The 15,594-nt window shown below is 38.9% G+C and overlaps 1 protein-coding gene across 1 annotated transcript; it reads right to left on the reverse strand.

The window, feature by feature from the left end:
- Positions 1-159: 159 nt before the first annotated feature.
- On the reverse strand, positions 160-14,811 carry elapor1 (endosome-lysosome associated apoptosis and autophagy regulator 1). The gene is made up of 22 exons (XM_027030064.3): positions 14,315-14,811; positions 11,249-11,369; positions 10,940-11,120; positions 10,551-10,698; positions 10,100-10,180; positions 9,668-9,773; positions 9,174-9,323; positions 8,759-8,847; positions 8,269-8,446; positions 7,705-7,833; positions 6,811-6,901; positions 6,510-6,615; positions 6,130-6,267; positions 5,759-6,022; positions 5,487-5,660; positions 5,263-5,413; positions 5,067-5,160; positions 4,854-4,955; positions 2,272-2,398; positions 1,924-2,102; positions 971-1,136; positions 160-861 (listed from the first exon to the last, which is right to left on the reverse strand). The coding sequence occupies exons 1-22, from the start codon at positions 14,435-14,437 to the stop codon at positions 793-795; spliced, it is 2,967 nt and encodes a 988-aa protein (XP_026885865.3). The 5' UTR covers positions 14,438-14,811; the 3' UTR covers positions 160-792.
- Positions 14,812-15,594: the final 783 nt, after the last annotated feature.

Below are 15,594 nucleotides of genomic sequence, written 5' to 3' on the forward strand. Positions count from 1 at the left end.
TTTTTTTTAAACACCTTGTTTACAGACCTTGTTCAGTTTACCATAAAATGTGGAAAATTTATAATGGGGGTTGCTTTATATTTTAAATTACATTCTTTATAGGCAACAATCAAATATTTATTTTTAAATATTTACTTAAGAAACAATAAATATTCATAATAAGGTCATTAAAGTTTATTTGTTTGTGAGAACATTCAAATGAAAACATGGCCATTCAAAGGAAGGTGGTCACATACACTACACAAAATTACTTCAAAAATATTTGACAAAACAAAACAAATTTTTGGAAACAAACAAATATGACCAGTAATCTTTTGGGGAACGTCACCGTATCTGTCTTACCCAATTACTTATGTAGTAATCTATTACTACATAAGTAATAGATTTCATGTCAAACAAATGGGTAACTGAAGCAAAGTTTTTGTCTAAAATCAACTTATTTCACCATATTCTTTAAGTCTTTAATTATACAGACACATCCAAGTAACATGTCAAACAAACTCTTTGGACCCATGGGTAATACATGTCAGCATTAATAACAGATTCTTAGTTGTAAATTTGGGAACCTGTTTCTACTTTTCTCATATAAAAGCTGCACACTGTATTTGAAGAAGAGCGACCAAGACAGCACTGCCAGAAAACTTCTTGTGAAATCTAGAGTGCCTAGCCTAGCCTAGGGAAAGGTTCTTCCCCACAACCCATGCACCCTGATGCCATCATGATCATGTCATGATTTTCCAAGTCTCTGCATTTGACAGAGCAGCTTCTCTTGGCACTTGAGGACTTGAAGATCTAGTTCATCTCCATTTCCTGACCGGAGGATGTCTTCAAAGGAACAGAATCAAAGCCATCAGATGTACGCTGGAATGACACAAAATGTTTCTTTTAAAACCATAATATCATAGCATGGCCAATTTGATAGCAGGTAAGCTTACTTGATGTGCTTTAGTGGGCATCCAGTTGTGCTCACCTCTCTAGAGAAGGACTTGATTTTGGTAAAGAAGGATTTCTTGGTAAGGTAGATGAGATCGTCTTCTGCATCTTCTCCCTCCATAATGGCACAACTGTCAGCAGCTGGGAGATCACAATCTTTGTCTCCCACATTCATCATCAGCTTTGAATACTTATATTGTAGCCTGTCGAGAGCATTGTACAATAGGAACACCACAGAAAATGCATGTAAGCTCCATACCATGCATTGAGAGTTTACTTCTTGTGAACTGTTCTTGTATAAAGCATTTGTTCAAACTAGAGCCACTGCTACTTAGATCTATCAGTTGATAATACTACATAACCATTGCACAGTTTCCCAATACCACTTCTAAGCTGGTGTAGGACTTAATATAAACATTGCTTTTTTATCACAGTACTATAATGCCTTCAAGGAACTGAGCCCAAATATTTATGGACATTGAACTGTCTACCAACTTTCAAGTCTCCTCTAAACATGAATTTACTCCAACCCTGAATCCTAATAAAATACCACCACTATACTATTAATGCAATGAAGATTGCTAAAGAAGATTGTTAAAGTACTGCATAACAAGTGCAGAGTTGGGTGCTACAGCTGGCGTTCAAATTCCAGCCAACAATGGCTGGAGTCCAAATGAATGAGCTTTTATTGGATAGGGAGAATGGCCTAGTTCTTCTCTCACTAACAAAACTGAGAAATGCGAGCCAGTCAGAGACATCTGTTAGATCACACACATAATCTGGACGTTAGCACTCTAGTCCAAATGTGTTCAGCTGTTCAATGATGTTTCATGAGCAGCAACTCAAAAAGAAAATGTGGTTGGCTACACAACACACATGTACATAGGTCAGGCCAGATGGTAGCACAACAGCTACCATCTCAGGGAACATGGGAGATTCCACTTGGGTGGAATTAACTGCAGCTAACACTGGGATTGGTTCAGCACTCACTTGCGTGTCCTTTTCCAGAAGTAGCAGCTAATAGTGACGAGGAGAAGTGCTGCCACTGTTCCAACAGAAACACCAAATTTCAGCCAGAAGTCCATAGTGACACAAGCGCTGACCTGAGGAGCTGGCAGAGTCACTCCACCCGTACACTGCAGTGGCTGTTGCCATACATAAGTAGTCCTCTGAACACACACACACACACACACACACACACACACACACACACACAAATATTAACATATTTCTCATTTAGTAGATGTAAAATGTACCTTTTAAATGTATCAGTAGACTGTTTCATCGAGGGTAACATTCAATTGCTATACATGATGCTCACTATGAAGATAACCCAACCTGAATTCCATTGTTACAGTAAGTCACTATCTTTTGGTAGTTCCTCTCAGAACACAGGGGGCAGGCATACTGAGAGCGCCACAAGAAGTGAAAGGAGCAGCCATCACAGGTTCCCTCTGAACAGTTACTGAGGACACATGGACAATGGGGAGGTAGGGGAGTCAGAAATAAAAACCGTTCTTGCAAATGCAAATTAGAAAGGCACCTGGCCCTGACAGATTCCCTATTGAATTCTTTAAGACATTTAAAGATAAGCTGGCTCCTCTTCTCTTAACAACTTATGATGACTCCCTATCGTTTGGGACTTTGCCTCCAACCCTGACTCAAGTGTCTATATCCCTACTTTTGAAGAAGGACATGGATCCTAGTTCCTGCGCCTGCGCCTCATGTCTGCGCCTCTGTCTCTTTGAAATGTAGATGTAAAATCCTGGCTAAAGCTCTGGCGTTACATCTGAAGAAAATTCTTCAAGATATAATTTCCCAGGACCAAATCTGGTTTCTCAGGGGAGGCATCTTTTTTGAAATGTTCATACTTTTTTGAAATGTTTTTTTAAATGCAACTTTTACAAAACATTATTCCTCTGCTGCCGAAGTTATAGTCTCTTTGGATGAAGAGAGCGCATTCATTCGAGTTGAGTGGAATTACCTCTTTACAGTTTTGCACAGATTTGGATTCAGGGACAAATTCATATCTTGGATAAGACTGTTATATACTTCCCCCCAAGCCAGTGTTCACACTAATGGTGTCATTTTGGATTATTTTTTCTTTGTCCTGTGGGACCAGACAGGGATATCCTTTGTCTCTCCTATTTTTTTCCCTTGTTATTAACCCTATGTCAACTGCTTTAAAGTCGCTAATGTTTAAAATCTCTCACAAAGGTATTGAATTGAAATTATCATTGTATGCTGATGACTTGTTTTATATAGCTGAGACAGTGAACTCTATTCCTTCAATCTTATCACTTTTGGAGAGGTTTGGCTCGCTTTCAGCATGTAGAGTGAATTTACAGAAAAGTGATTGTTATCCATTTAGTTCATTAGCACTATCACTTTATTAATCGATTACAGCTTTTAAATTTGTTCCAGCTGGATTTATATATTTGGGCATTCATGTATCCCATACACTAACTTCTCTCTTTTGCACAAAATATTTAATTTTAACTTAAATTTACTTACAGAGATGGAGATCTCTTCCTTCATCACTAATAGCTAGAATAAACACCATAAAATGAATGTTTTGCCCAGTTTTAATTTTTTGTTTCAAACCATTCCATTATTTTTACCTTTTAAAAGCCATATACCATCTTACTGACAATTGTTTATTGGATGGGAAGGTTCCAAGAGTGAAAAAATCCCTTACAGAGATTTTGATCTGATGGTGGGCTTGCCCTCCCTAATTTTTTGTTTTATACTTGGTCATATTCAAAAGTCACTTCATTGGCTTCAGTCTCCAGGGTTTCTGTAGTGTAGGCTGGACGCACATTCCTGTTCTCCATCCTCCACATTTTCCCAGTTTACATCTTCCTTACCACTTAAACTCTCAATTTTTACTAGCAATCCATTGGTGCTTTCCATCATCATTATCTGGTTCCAGTTCAGGTGTCATTTTTAAGTCCTTGCTACCTTCTATGATGCTGCCTATACTAGAAAATATTTAATTTCCCTTTGAGTGATACAGCTTTTAAAATGTGGCAAGAGAAAGGTATTTTTGGGACCTATATAAAGATGGTACCTTTAGTAGTTTTGCTCAATTATCTTCTGATTTCAATCTGCCCTCTTCACATTTTCTTTAGCATTTTCAGCTAAGGAATTTTACTTCTTTCCTTTCTCCGAATAATATCTGTCTTCCCACTGGGCATCTTGGGATGACCTTTTGACACTGGATGTTTCCCAATCACTTATATCCAGAATATATTTGTGACTTATGGCCTTGGATATGTGTTCTATTCATAAAATTAAAAGTGCCTGGGGAACATAAGTTGGGTACTATTTTACAGAACAATGGTGCAATACGTCAGCTGATACAATTTAAAGTATTATATAGACCTATCCTAATGTAGACACTGTGATAAATGCTCTGTCTCGTAATGCAATTTAAGTCACGTGGGTTGTTTGTTTGTTTGTTTGTTTTGTTTTTGTTCTACTTTACGTACATTTTGTTCTGACTCTTTCAGGACTATGTGAAAGGTTTTAGGCATCAACATCAACATGTGTCCTTCTATCATGATATTTGGTCTTTCCACTGGATTGTTCCAATAAACTGGAGTTTAGTCGGATATTCTGGCATTCACTTTTTTATTGGCGAGACACTGTATTTTGCTACTGTGGATCCACAGTATTGTTATTATTCATTTGTTTTGTTTGTCCCATTGTTTGCTGTCTTTGTCAAACACCTCAGTAGAACATAAAAACAGTTCCTGAAGTTCCTTATTTCACCAGTAGGTGCCAGCATATACAAAATAATTCAGCTGACATTAATAGCAACTACAACAGTTCTTGTTATCTCTTATCAGTGGTATTTGGTTCCCCTTAATAAGGTGAAACATCCCTGGGACCTTACAGTTTACAGTTCAGCAGTGTACCTTGGCAAGGAAATCTGATCCAGTGCCATTACTGTGGGATCACATCTGAGTCTGATGGACGTTGACCTTCCATACTTGCACACCTGTGTTGTCTCCGGTGCTCTAAAAACACCATATGAAAGACAAGCACAAGTTTAATGACAAATTAAACCTGTGCTAGAACATTAGTTTCTGCACAAAACATTTTGATAGTTATATTGTATCATATCTTACTGGTAGTAGAATATGACCTCAGGCAGCTTCAGTTCAGCAGGGAAGTAATTCTCAGAAGATGAGATATGATCCAATGTGGAGTCTGTTGATACCCCTGTGGTAAAAATAAAGCAATCATAACAAAAGGTGTGAATCTGTTGTTTATCTAATGTGTGAAGGAAATGATCCGATTTCACTTACGGCGCATACAACTCACCAATTAACGTGCTTCCAATACTAAAAGGTTGCGAGGACACCACACTTTGACCTCGGATCTCTGAGGGCACTATGGTTGACTGACAGACATAACCATTCACCTGCTTCCTGCTGTCTGTCACATTGTCAACACAGGAGGCCAAAGCACGGCCCTGGAAAAAATGGACAGTCAGACAAAAGCAGAGACAGCTTCTCTATATTAAATTGTGAAATATGGCTGGTTACCTCTGTCCCACACAAGCCCACACTGAACTGATGGACATAACGAAGGCCTTTACTGGTGAAGCGTGGGCTGCTCTGGAAGTGCGTGACATTGGCCAGAGGAGAGAAGTCATACCTCAGACTCTCCCCTTTGTACAGCACAGCCAGGGTGCAGTCATTGACGCAGGAGGTGCGTGCCTGAGAACAGTGAGAAGCATTGGTGTACAAGTTTCAGGGGAACACATTCATAGATTCATGCACAATGCTATTTTGTTGAAGTGCTCTGCACTGCTTACTTTGTTGCTGTTAGTATTGGGTCCACACTGCACACAGGCCTCCTCTCCCAGAGGTTGCTCAGGCCTGACAAAAGTGTTTGGTGGGCAGCTCTTGCACACGCCCGTGCCATTCAACATGTAGTGTCCAGGAGGGCAGGGCACACAGGCTGAAGCTGTGTTGGAGGAGCCTAGTGCGCACTGTCGACACTGAGAGGCCACCCCACCTTTCACATTAGTTATGTGAATGGAGTAGATCTTAGCAAAATCAGAGCTGAACTGTCTCTCCTGGGCAGAAAACAAACAGATGCAAAGCAGATAAACAAATACAAGAAAGAGAAATCCCTACGACAGCACACATAAGATAAGGTACCGTGAGTGAGTGAGAAACGTACAGTGGTGTAGGCCTCAGTGCGCTGAAAGGCCCAGGTAAAGCTGACGGTGCGATTGCTTTTGATAAGGTAGGAGTAGGACTGCTTCCCTACAGTGCCCTTCCAACTCTCCACCACACCATTGTTCCGCTCATTCAAGCCCTGTGAACAAATACACCAACAGCACTTCCCGCGGCCCAAGTATTTCTATACACACTGGTCAGTGAGATAAGAGGCTGTAAAGGTGAGAAATTGTTTGGATTTCAAAAATAAGTTGGACAAGTATTAGTCATGCAAAGGTAAGAAAAGTATGTAAGAATAACAAAGTTTTTTGGGGAGTATTTTGTTAAAGACCAGGCTAGTTAACTTGTGTCACTTTGACAAAAATGTCATGAAGTGCTTACTGTCATGAAGTACAGTCGGCAGTCAGCTGAGCACTTGGTCTCAAAGACAAATGTGATTTTAGAGAGTTCTGCTCTCTCATTATCTTTAACCCGAGAGTATGGCAAGCTGAGAAAGGGAAAGATACGACTTAATTGGCAAGTTTCCTTCAAACTTTAATTAGTATTTCATTTCAAAATAGAATCAAATAAAAAGAGTTCAAAAATAAATCCATAACATCCATACAGTTTATAAAAGTGGTTGATGCATGTTTGTTTGATGAGTGTAAAATGTAGATAGTTGTTTATCTCTGCGCTTGCTTACCTATAACCAGGTACAGTCAGTGTTAGCATCATGTAGTCCGAGTCCATATCTCCTGGTGTGGTATAAATGTACTCCCCTGCTACCTCCCATCCTGTCACAAAAAGATCACCTCACTAATATGACTGAAGTACTGTTAAAAATGTATAAAATTACTGCATCTCCAGAACTGAGATCATGCATGTACTCTTTAATAGCAGGTTTTCTTGACAGAGTAGATTCCTTCTATTGTATAATTCAGATTTTAGATTCTGTATTCAAAACGGTTTAGGAGTAACGAATTTATCGGGTTTAGACAAACAGAGGCGGAGTCGAACACAGTATAACGGATGCAATTTAATAGAGAACAAAGATGTAGTCAAGAAATAGGCAAAAGGTAATCTGCAGAGAGCATACGATACAGGCAAAAAAAGTAATCCAAAGATACAGGCAGGGATCCCAAAACACCAGGAGAAACATACAACAATAAACAATGGTTCAGAAATGTCAGTCAGGTAGACAAGACTTTGCAAGTCTTGATAGAGTGATAGAACACTGATAGAACAGATAAGGACTAACAAGACACAGGCGATTAAAATAACATGCAGAGATACTAACAAGGGGGTGGAATCAAAAGAAACCAAAACAAGGAAGCACAAATAAACAAAATTAGGAAGTAAACAAAACAGGTAGCATCACTGTGGGAACCTTAACGCCAGGGAGTGGCGAACAGGACAGGATTCATTTGATATTTTCCATACTCTAATTCACCTAATTCATAATTATTATAAATGAATGACTTCTACTGTTTAATCTCCATCAGACTACTATTACAAGGTCAGTGGTATGACAGGAAGGGTGACCAAATTGCAGAGAACAGGTGTTGGGTCCAGATGAGCACCATAAGGTTGTGTTTACCTGTGCTCCTCTGTGTGTCACTGTACTCTCGGCTGTAGACGGAACTCCTCATGTTGCTAGGCATCCTGTTCCACCACTTATACTCAAAACCTACAACTGGCTCCATTCCGACAGGACACTCTGAGCATGCTGTAAACATAACATTCAGGTTAATGAATGTGTGTCTGTGTGTGTGTGTGTGTGTGTGTGTGTGAGAGAGAGAACTATTATACAATCTGAAATGAATGCATGGCTGAAAACAATGACCACAATCGAAACAAAGTCACAGGGCCAGTGCTACACACTGTAGTGTTTCCCCATATCCATCACCTCTGGTTAACTTCCGCAATTATCAAGCACTTTATGAAATGGAATCAGTTATGTTCAACCAGGTAAAGCAACACATTTGAATTGTGCACCCCTCATTTAAGGTGATGATTCACATTTATGGCTCTATCAGTCAAAATGATGTAATATTAACATGACTTAATGCCCATTCATGTTACATCAATGAGGTAGTAAATTATAAATGATGCGAAAGAAGTGATGTGGTTTGCTTGGTCTTGCACTGTGTGCACACTGCACCTGTCCCATTAGAATAGAAACCCTGGGGACAGGGGAGGCAGGCTGAGGAGTTGCTGGAGAAGAACCCGGGGTTGCAGGGGGGGCAGGCTTGCATCTCCCCCGAGATGGGGAGAGCCACTGCTCCCACTGCACTCTCACTGCAGATCTTTGGCTCAATCCATTTATACATCAGCTGCGTCTATGTAGAAGCACAGAGGGATCCAAGGTACTGGGTCTAGTCAATGTCTTGTATAGCCAAGCTCCAATAACCAAATAACAGAAAGACTATAGAAAACAAAGCATCTAAAATACACACTGGAATCTGCTAACAAAATATATACAATTTCTCAATCACCCATGCTTAATTTGGTACAAAATATTAGGCACTGAAGTAAATGCTAAAATGAATACGTTTTGGACTTCAACTCATGTATGTCTGGATATAAAGTGTGCATTTAATCGGCTGTCACAGGGACCAGTCCTTTCTCGTATGGTTAGAGTTCCAAAGTACCTGTCCTCTGGAGTCACAGGGGGTATGAGTATAGAAGTAGTCACTAGCTGTGCATGGAGGCCTCTGTTTACACATTCCCGATCCGATCCCTAGATTGCCACAGCCACAAAGGAAAAAGCCAACAGCATTGGGGAAACAATAACCCACACATTTAGATCAGGTGATAATGCACAACACTCTAATTAGCCAATCCAAAAGGTTCTACTATACAACTCATTTTAATAAACATTACACCAATGAGATTACTTGCAAATGTTTTATCTCAGCTATGCAGATATAACAGTCATGAGAGCTATAATAAATCCTGATCGAGTCTCCTTCAGGAAGTGGCAAAAGCAATTTTCTTTCTAGCCAAAAGATATCAACATGTAGCAATACACCAGGTACACAAACATGACATAAAAGAGAAACATACCAGAATATTTATCTTTCAAACACTGCTGGCAGGCAGTGGCTCCCTTGTTGGAGTAGGTGTCCACTGGGCAGGGAAGGCAGCGGGCAGCGCCAGCTTCAGCACTGTATGTGCCAGGCTTACAGTGGAAACACTCAGACGTGTACGCAACCCCTGTGGGGAGTGTTTCCCGAGAGATAATAAGTTATAAATATGATTTGGTGAAATGACAGTTACCACAAAAATTCTTGATCACTTGGGCATAATGAGTTGTTTTCACAGGCTTAATACACACTCACTGTACAGGCATTACATAGCTAATCATTTTTCAAAACAGTGGCTTAATTTATGAGCAGTTAGAAGCCTAGATAACCTAGATAACAACAAACTTAGTAACCTATCTATCCATTAAGTTAGGTATTAGCCAGAAGTTCCACTGTGCACTGTACAACTCTTACAATTGTAATTGCACCGTTACTATAATGACAGTGGCACAAACTAGTACTAAGAATACAAACCAGAGATAGCAATGTTCTTTAACAGCACTGGCTTCACAGCATTACTGGACAGAGAGAATCCAGTGGTTCTCCAGTATACAACATTGTTCCCTCGATTCAGCTGCACCTGGTTAGAGAACAAAAAACACAATCAACATCAAATCTTGAAAGCTCAGGTATAAATTTGTTATAGCACAGTTAATTCTACTATATTGGACATCATATAAGTGGTAATAAACCTAAAAAACACCCTGAGATGGCATGAAGAAGAAACCTTGAGAGGAGCCAAACCAAAAGGGCAACATGGCCTTCTACGGGTGACACGGATTATGGATATTGCAGCTCCACAAATGCAACCAAAAACACACTAACAAACACAGCAAAAACAAAAATGTGTGCGCATGTCCGTGCACACACACACACACACACACACACACACACACACATACTTACATAGTGAGCATCCCAGTCATTCTCTGAACTCTTCATCCATCGACTTTGGGAGTCAGTAGACTGACACTGGTCATTCTGAACCTGACCACAACACATAGAGGGGGTATGGATAAGAAGAGTGGCCTTTTCAGGGCATTATAAACATTAACTTTTATTAAAAACATAATAGCAACATTAAAACATTGACCTTTATTGTGTGTGACCCAATGTGTTTTCTTCTGACATTACATTTTAAAAATAGCTGCTCTATTATTGCATAGCAATCAAAATGATCTTTAGTAGTCACTGAAACATGCAATATGAAACATAGCCAGAGTAACAGAGTATATAATAGAGCTATAACAGAGTATTATCACAGAGATAATGAGATAATACTCTGTTGATCCACTGGCATACAAAGGTCAACAATATTTTTATGTTCACTGGGCTGTTAAGATACCATAATACTCACATAGAATTCAAACAAGATGTTGCTATCAGGGTAGAAGTACTGGAAGGAGACTGAGCCAGGCTGCTTTAAACTCACAGCATATGACAGTGTGGAAATGCACTCATCTGTGTTAGAGGCTATGTAGTCCCCCTTAGGGGACCAAGTTGAACTGGAGAAGGTGAAAAGACACACACATACACCACAATATAAAGCACTGTATTACTGCAATCTAGTGGTAACCATGGGAATTGGAAATATAATTAGAAATAGAATAAAACTTAGCATCTGTGACTGCAATGGAGCAATGTGTAATAGCAGCCATTACACACTGCAAGGCAAATATGTGCCATTAAGATGTTTCTGATGACTAAATCCGACAGCACTTAACCCACTGTTTCACAGTTACTCACTTGGTGCAGTCTGTGGAGAGGTCACCTGCATCCATACTGGCACCGTGGCTGAGGAACCCAGTAGGCAGAGTGTCCCAATCGTCAAAAGCCACGCCTGTGCCCAGAGAGTAGGTTCCTGCTGTGCACTTTTGACACTCCTGAGACTTCATGTCTAGGTACTCGCCTTCCTTACAGGTAAATGCTGTCAACAGGGAAGAGCCCAGCAGTTAGAGTGAAGCTCCTCAGGGTTCTTTTTAAGCTCAGTCAACTGATGTTGCATGATGTAGGTTTTTAAATGGCTGAAGGATCATGTCAAATCTCGTTACTCACTGCAGTGAGTTCCTTTAACTGGGTCTGGTAGGCCAGTGCATGTATCAGGCTTGTTGGGTATTGCCACTCTCCATCGTGACCCCAGCACATCACAGTCCGTGTACTCGAAGTGGTAATCTGACTAAGTTCATAACAAACATATACACATGCACAGATGAGTTCCATTAAATAATAATGAAAAAAGTGCATAATGGTTTACAAGATAAACCTTGTCTACCTAAAAGTAAACAAGGAGGTTACATTAAAGTATTATGTGAAACTCACTTGACCTACAGCTGAAAATCTCTGAAATGTTCACCAATTTTGAGCAGGCTGTAAAGGCTTCAATCTTTTGGTGCCACTTTAGATTTGAATCTTGTACTGGACTAAAATAACCACTCCAAGAGTTCACTGAAGACTAATGATGTAAGTGTGCCCAAAATACCAGTTTACTACAACTCAGTAAAGTTGTCATCCAAGATCCATTGCACATCAAACTGATAGCTCATGTCATATCAATATGGTATAACTCTGAATAGTGACAATGAGTGAATGCAGAAAAGTTTACCAATATTGTCACATATATTTGATGCTACTCATTGGTGTAGAGTTACTACGTGGCTAAACCAAGGATTGTGACACTTCAATACATCATTACATGCTTAATGTTTGCATGAATAAAGTCAAACCCCTTTTTAAATAGAGGGTCAGATAAATATTTACACAGGCATCTGCCACACCCACTGACAGTTAACTTCATCTACAATGTCTATAATTCCTAGTCCTAACAAACTGCTTTTGCTTTGACAGGAATTATTTCCTTACCATGATGGTGGGAAAAAAGATGATGAAGCAAGTTCTTGAACAAACTCACTATTCTATCCTTGTAATCCATCACTGACTGAAGTTACTCAAAGGCTGGCAAACATAATTAAAAAAGTTACTTAGCTAGAAACCTAAAATTTGTGATGTTTGGACAGGGGATTGTAGGATGCCCCCTGTTGAGCATTATTCAGGACATTTATGCAGTGCTTACTCTAGAAAGTGTAGAACAAACATGCAACAAACCAAATCAACATGCAACAATCCAAAATCAGACAGAAAGCCACCTGAAGTGAGATTAGAGCACAATTTGGCTAAGTACATGCAAACCCCCTACACATGTGCCAGAGCTTGATTAATAGTTAACCAAAGAGAAAGGGCCAGGACAAACGATTCTCCCTTCAAAGTGTTTTCTATTAGTGCAACTACATTAGCTCTATGCATAAATAAAAGAGGAAGAAAAAGCCTACAGAAAAAAAAGGCATAAGAAGTGAGTTAGCAATTAGTTGTATCAAATTTGTAAGTGGCACTCATCTTAATAACAATAATCCACATTACTATGATGAAACCAAGGCAACAGGACAAAGTGTCCTATGTTTCTATGGTGTCTCTCAATAGGTGCACTATCAGCTGTATCACATCCACTCAGAAACCTAAGATGCCCAAACTGACATATCTCTTGGATCAAATTCAAGGTCTTCTAATCTTCCAAGGGATTACAAGATTAATAATGTTCTTCCTTAACTTAATTTCACTGTTCTGAACAGCATTCTGGTATGGCTGGCAATTAATTTCACTGCATTTGCACTCTTAAATGTAGTGTCAGTGTTTAAAAGCAAATTCAACACCCCACTGAATAACAATACAAGATTCTATAAGCTTAATGTTGTGATAAAACATATATAAAATATATTTATTAAATCTTGTGATGTTCTTTACTAAAAAACCTCAGATATATAGTATATATATAGTGACTATATAGTGCAGATATATAGTCAAATTGTGCCTGTTTCCCAACGAGCCTTAACACCAGATGTCAGTTTCACACAGGTATCAGCGGAGACCAATATTCTTATCAGCCTGTGATAAGATGCTAATGTTGTTGGCTGCACTGAACTCAGTCATGGCTTTTCATAATGGAGAGCTATATGCACGGCAAGCAAATACCAATCAGTCCCAAGCTTAGCATTTCTTGGAGTTTTCTTTTTTTTTTTTATGCATACATATATTTGCTTGAAAGTCCAATGTACACTGAAAATTGGTGTGGAGACATTATCAATACCAAGAGAAAAATCAATTACCACACCAAGTCTGTTATTGATCTCTCACACTGTTCAATAATTTGGCCCACTTAAGCAAATGTGCTTCACTCCACCTGACAGTTTGTTTTATATAAAATTCCCCATGCTTTTAATTGCCCCGTTGTAACGCAATAACATCTTACATGTAATCATATGATCAAGTCTAAGTAAAAATTATGGGTGAAATGACTTCAGCATGTGAACATGAGAACATGAGTAAAATAACAAACATGGCCCAGTTCACACACACTGCAAGCAATTATACCCACAAACACTGTTATACATTTAAAGACATGTACATGCAGTTATGCAGACAATAAATCCTTTCATATACTTTAAATGCAGTCTAGTTTTAGTATAGCAGGTATAGTATTTATATACAATTTATAATCATAGTTGGAAACTATCCCATGAACATGTCATGAACTCTATGTTCCTGTATGCCACATCAAGTACTTCAAGATATTTTAAATGATTTAAAAGTGAGTTTCAGAGCAAAACTGTTTCATTTAAAAAGAAAGTCCAGGTGTATGCACAGACTAACTCTTAGTTTTCAGTACAATTTCATAAAGAGAAAACAGAAGAGTACAAGCATTGTGGTAGGCCATTTTATATGGAAATCAGTAATACTCTGGAAATAAAGCGGCAGTGGTAAATGTACTTTTCTCTTCATACCGAGGTCTGCAGCAACAGCGGGTTGTCATTCAATAATGTATGCAATTATGAAACACGAAAGCAGCATGCTGAATATACAGTAGTTCCAGCTGTTCGTAAAGGTCAGTGAAACAAGACCTAGGATTTACATTAACTATAAGAACATAACGAACACTCGTAATTCGTGCTTGAAACAAACAGGACAGCTGCCTTGAAAATAAAACATTACAAAACGGTTTAATTTTTTTTTTTTTTTTTTTTGGTACCAGATTTCTACACCAAGATTTTTACAATTATGAATCGGTCTTACCTCTTTACAGCTGGGCAATTCCACTGACTCTAGAACGTCTAATACTATGAATCCTAAAATTAAACTGAAAGCGGATAAAGCTCCGTTGGCAAAAACTGTAAGAGGTAAATATTTTGATAACATGCTTGAATAATATGTTATATAAAAACTCGTAAAAAAAGAGAAAACCTATCCCATCCGTCCTATCCGGATGACAGCTGGTACTTCAACTTCGGTGTAACCTGTGCCGCGCTTTATTTGCGTGTTGAGCGCGTGACTCCGTCAGCGCTCCCACTGGTTGCTTCTGGGTATAGTGTGAATTATTTTGAACATTTCGAAATATAAAACCTCGGTTAGGTACTTTAACGGGGCGCTAAATGGTTTTAAAGTTTAACCTAAAAGCATTTAAGTATTAGACGAGCTACATATACATAGTGACCAATAGCGCAGTAGAAATATTTCTGAATAGCAGAAGCTACATTAATGTATTAACGGTTCCTGGTGTTATCAATACTAGTAATAATAACATTATTCTTGGGGTGTCAGAATAAAATAAATGTACATGCAAGCAAAAATGCCATCCACAGTAACTACACAAACTGGAGATATTAGTAATGTCCAGATGGAGTGAGAGTGTTAATTCATTTTCAGATGAAGAGCGTTCTACAAACTATAAGAGATCAGCTGGGTCTATATGTACACCAAATATTTCTGTATCATTATATTAGTAAAAGCCATGTAACCATATACTACTGATAACATGGTTGCCAGTCTAAGTATGCCTTGTGCCCTAAAATGTTGTGGTTTGATACAGTTAAAGGTTCTAATGAACCTATGAGTGAAAATTGTGAAGGTGTGTAGACAAACACCTGTTTGTGTGTGTATAGGTGTTTGTCTTCCCACCTTTACATGTGTATATGTATACATTTACATATATATACACTGCCTGGCCAAAAATAAAGGTCACACACACACTAATATTTTGTCGGACTGCCTTTAGCTTTGATTACAGGATGCATTTGCTGTGGCATCATTTCCACAAGCTTCTGCAATGTCACAATTTATTTCTGTCCAGAGTTGCATTAATTTTCCCCCAAGATCTTGTATTGATGACGGGAGATTTGGACCACTGCGCAAAGTTTTCTACAGCACATCCCAAAGATTCTCAATGGGGTTCAAGTCTGGACTCTGTGGTGGCCAATCCATGTGTGAAAATGATGCTCCCTGAACCACTCTTTCACAATTTGAGCCCGATCAATCCTGGTATTTTCATATGCCCGTGCTATCAGGGAAGAAAAAAT

Source organism: Electrophorus electricus, chromosome 25 (assembly GCF_041902795.1).
Source record: "Electrophorus electricus isolate QZ-2024a chromosome 25, ASM4190279v1, whole genome shotgun sequence".
NCBI classification, from domain to species: Eukaryota; Metazoa; Chordata; class Actinopteri; order Gymnotiformes; family Gymnotidae; genus Electrophorus; species Electrophorus electricus.

What these genes read in the sequence shown, in the direction of transcription:
- elapor1 (XM_027030064.3), bottom strand. Translation starts at nt 14,437, where the DNA reads ATGTTATCAAAATATTTACCTCTTACAGTTTTTGCCAACGGAGCTTTA. An exon ending in AGTTAAAGGAACTCACTGCA is followed by an intron (nt 11,121 to 11,248) that starts GTGAGTAACGAG and finishes CCCTGTTGACAG; the next exon opens with CATTTACCTGTAAGGAAGGC. An exon ending in CCTGTGACTCCAGAGGACAG is followed by an intron (nt 8,447 to 8,758) that starts GTACTTTGGAAC and finishes GCTTCTACATAG; the next exon opens with ACGCAGCTGATGTATAAATG.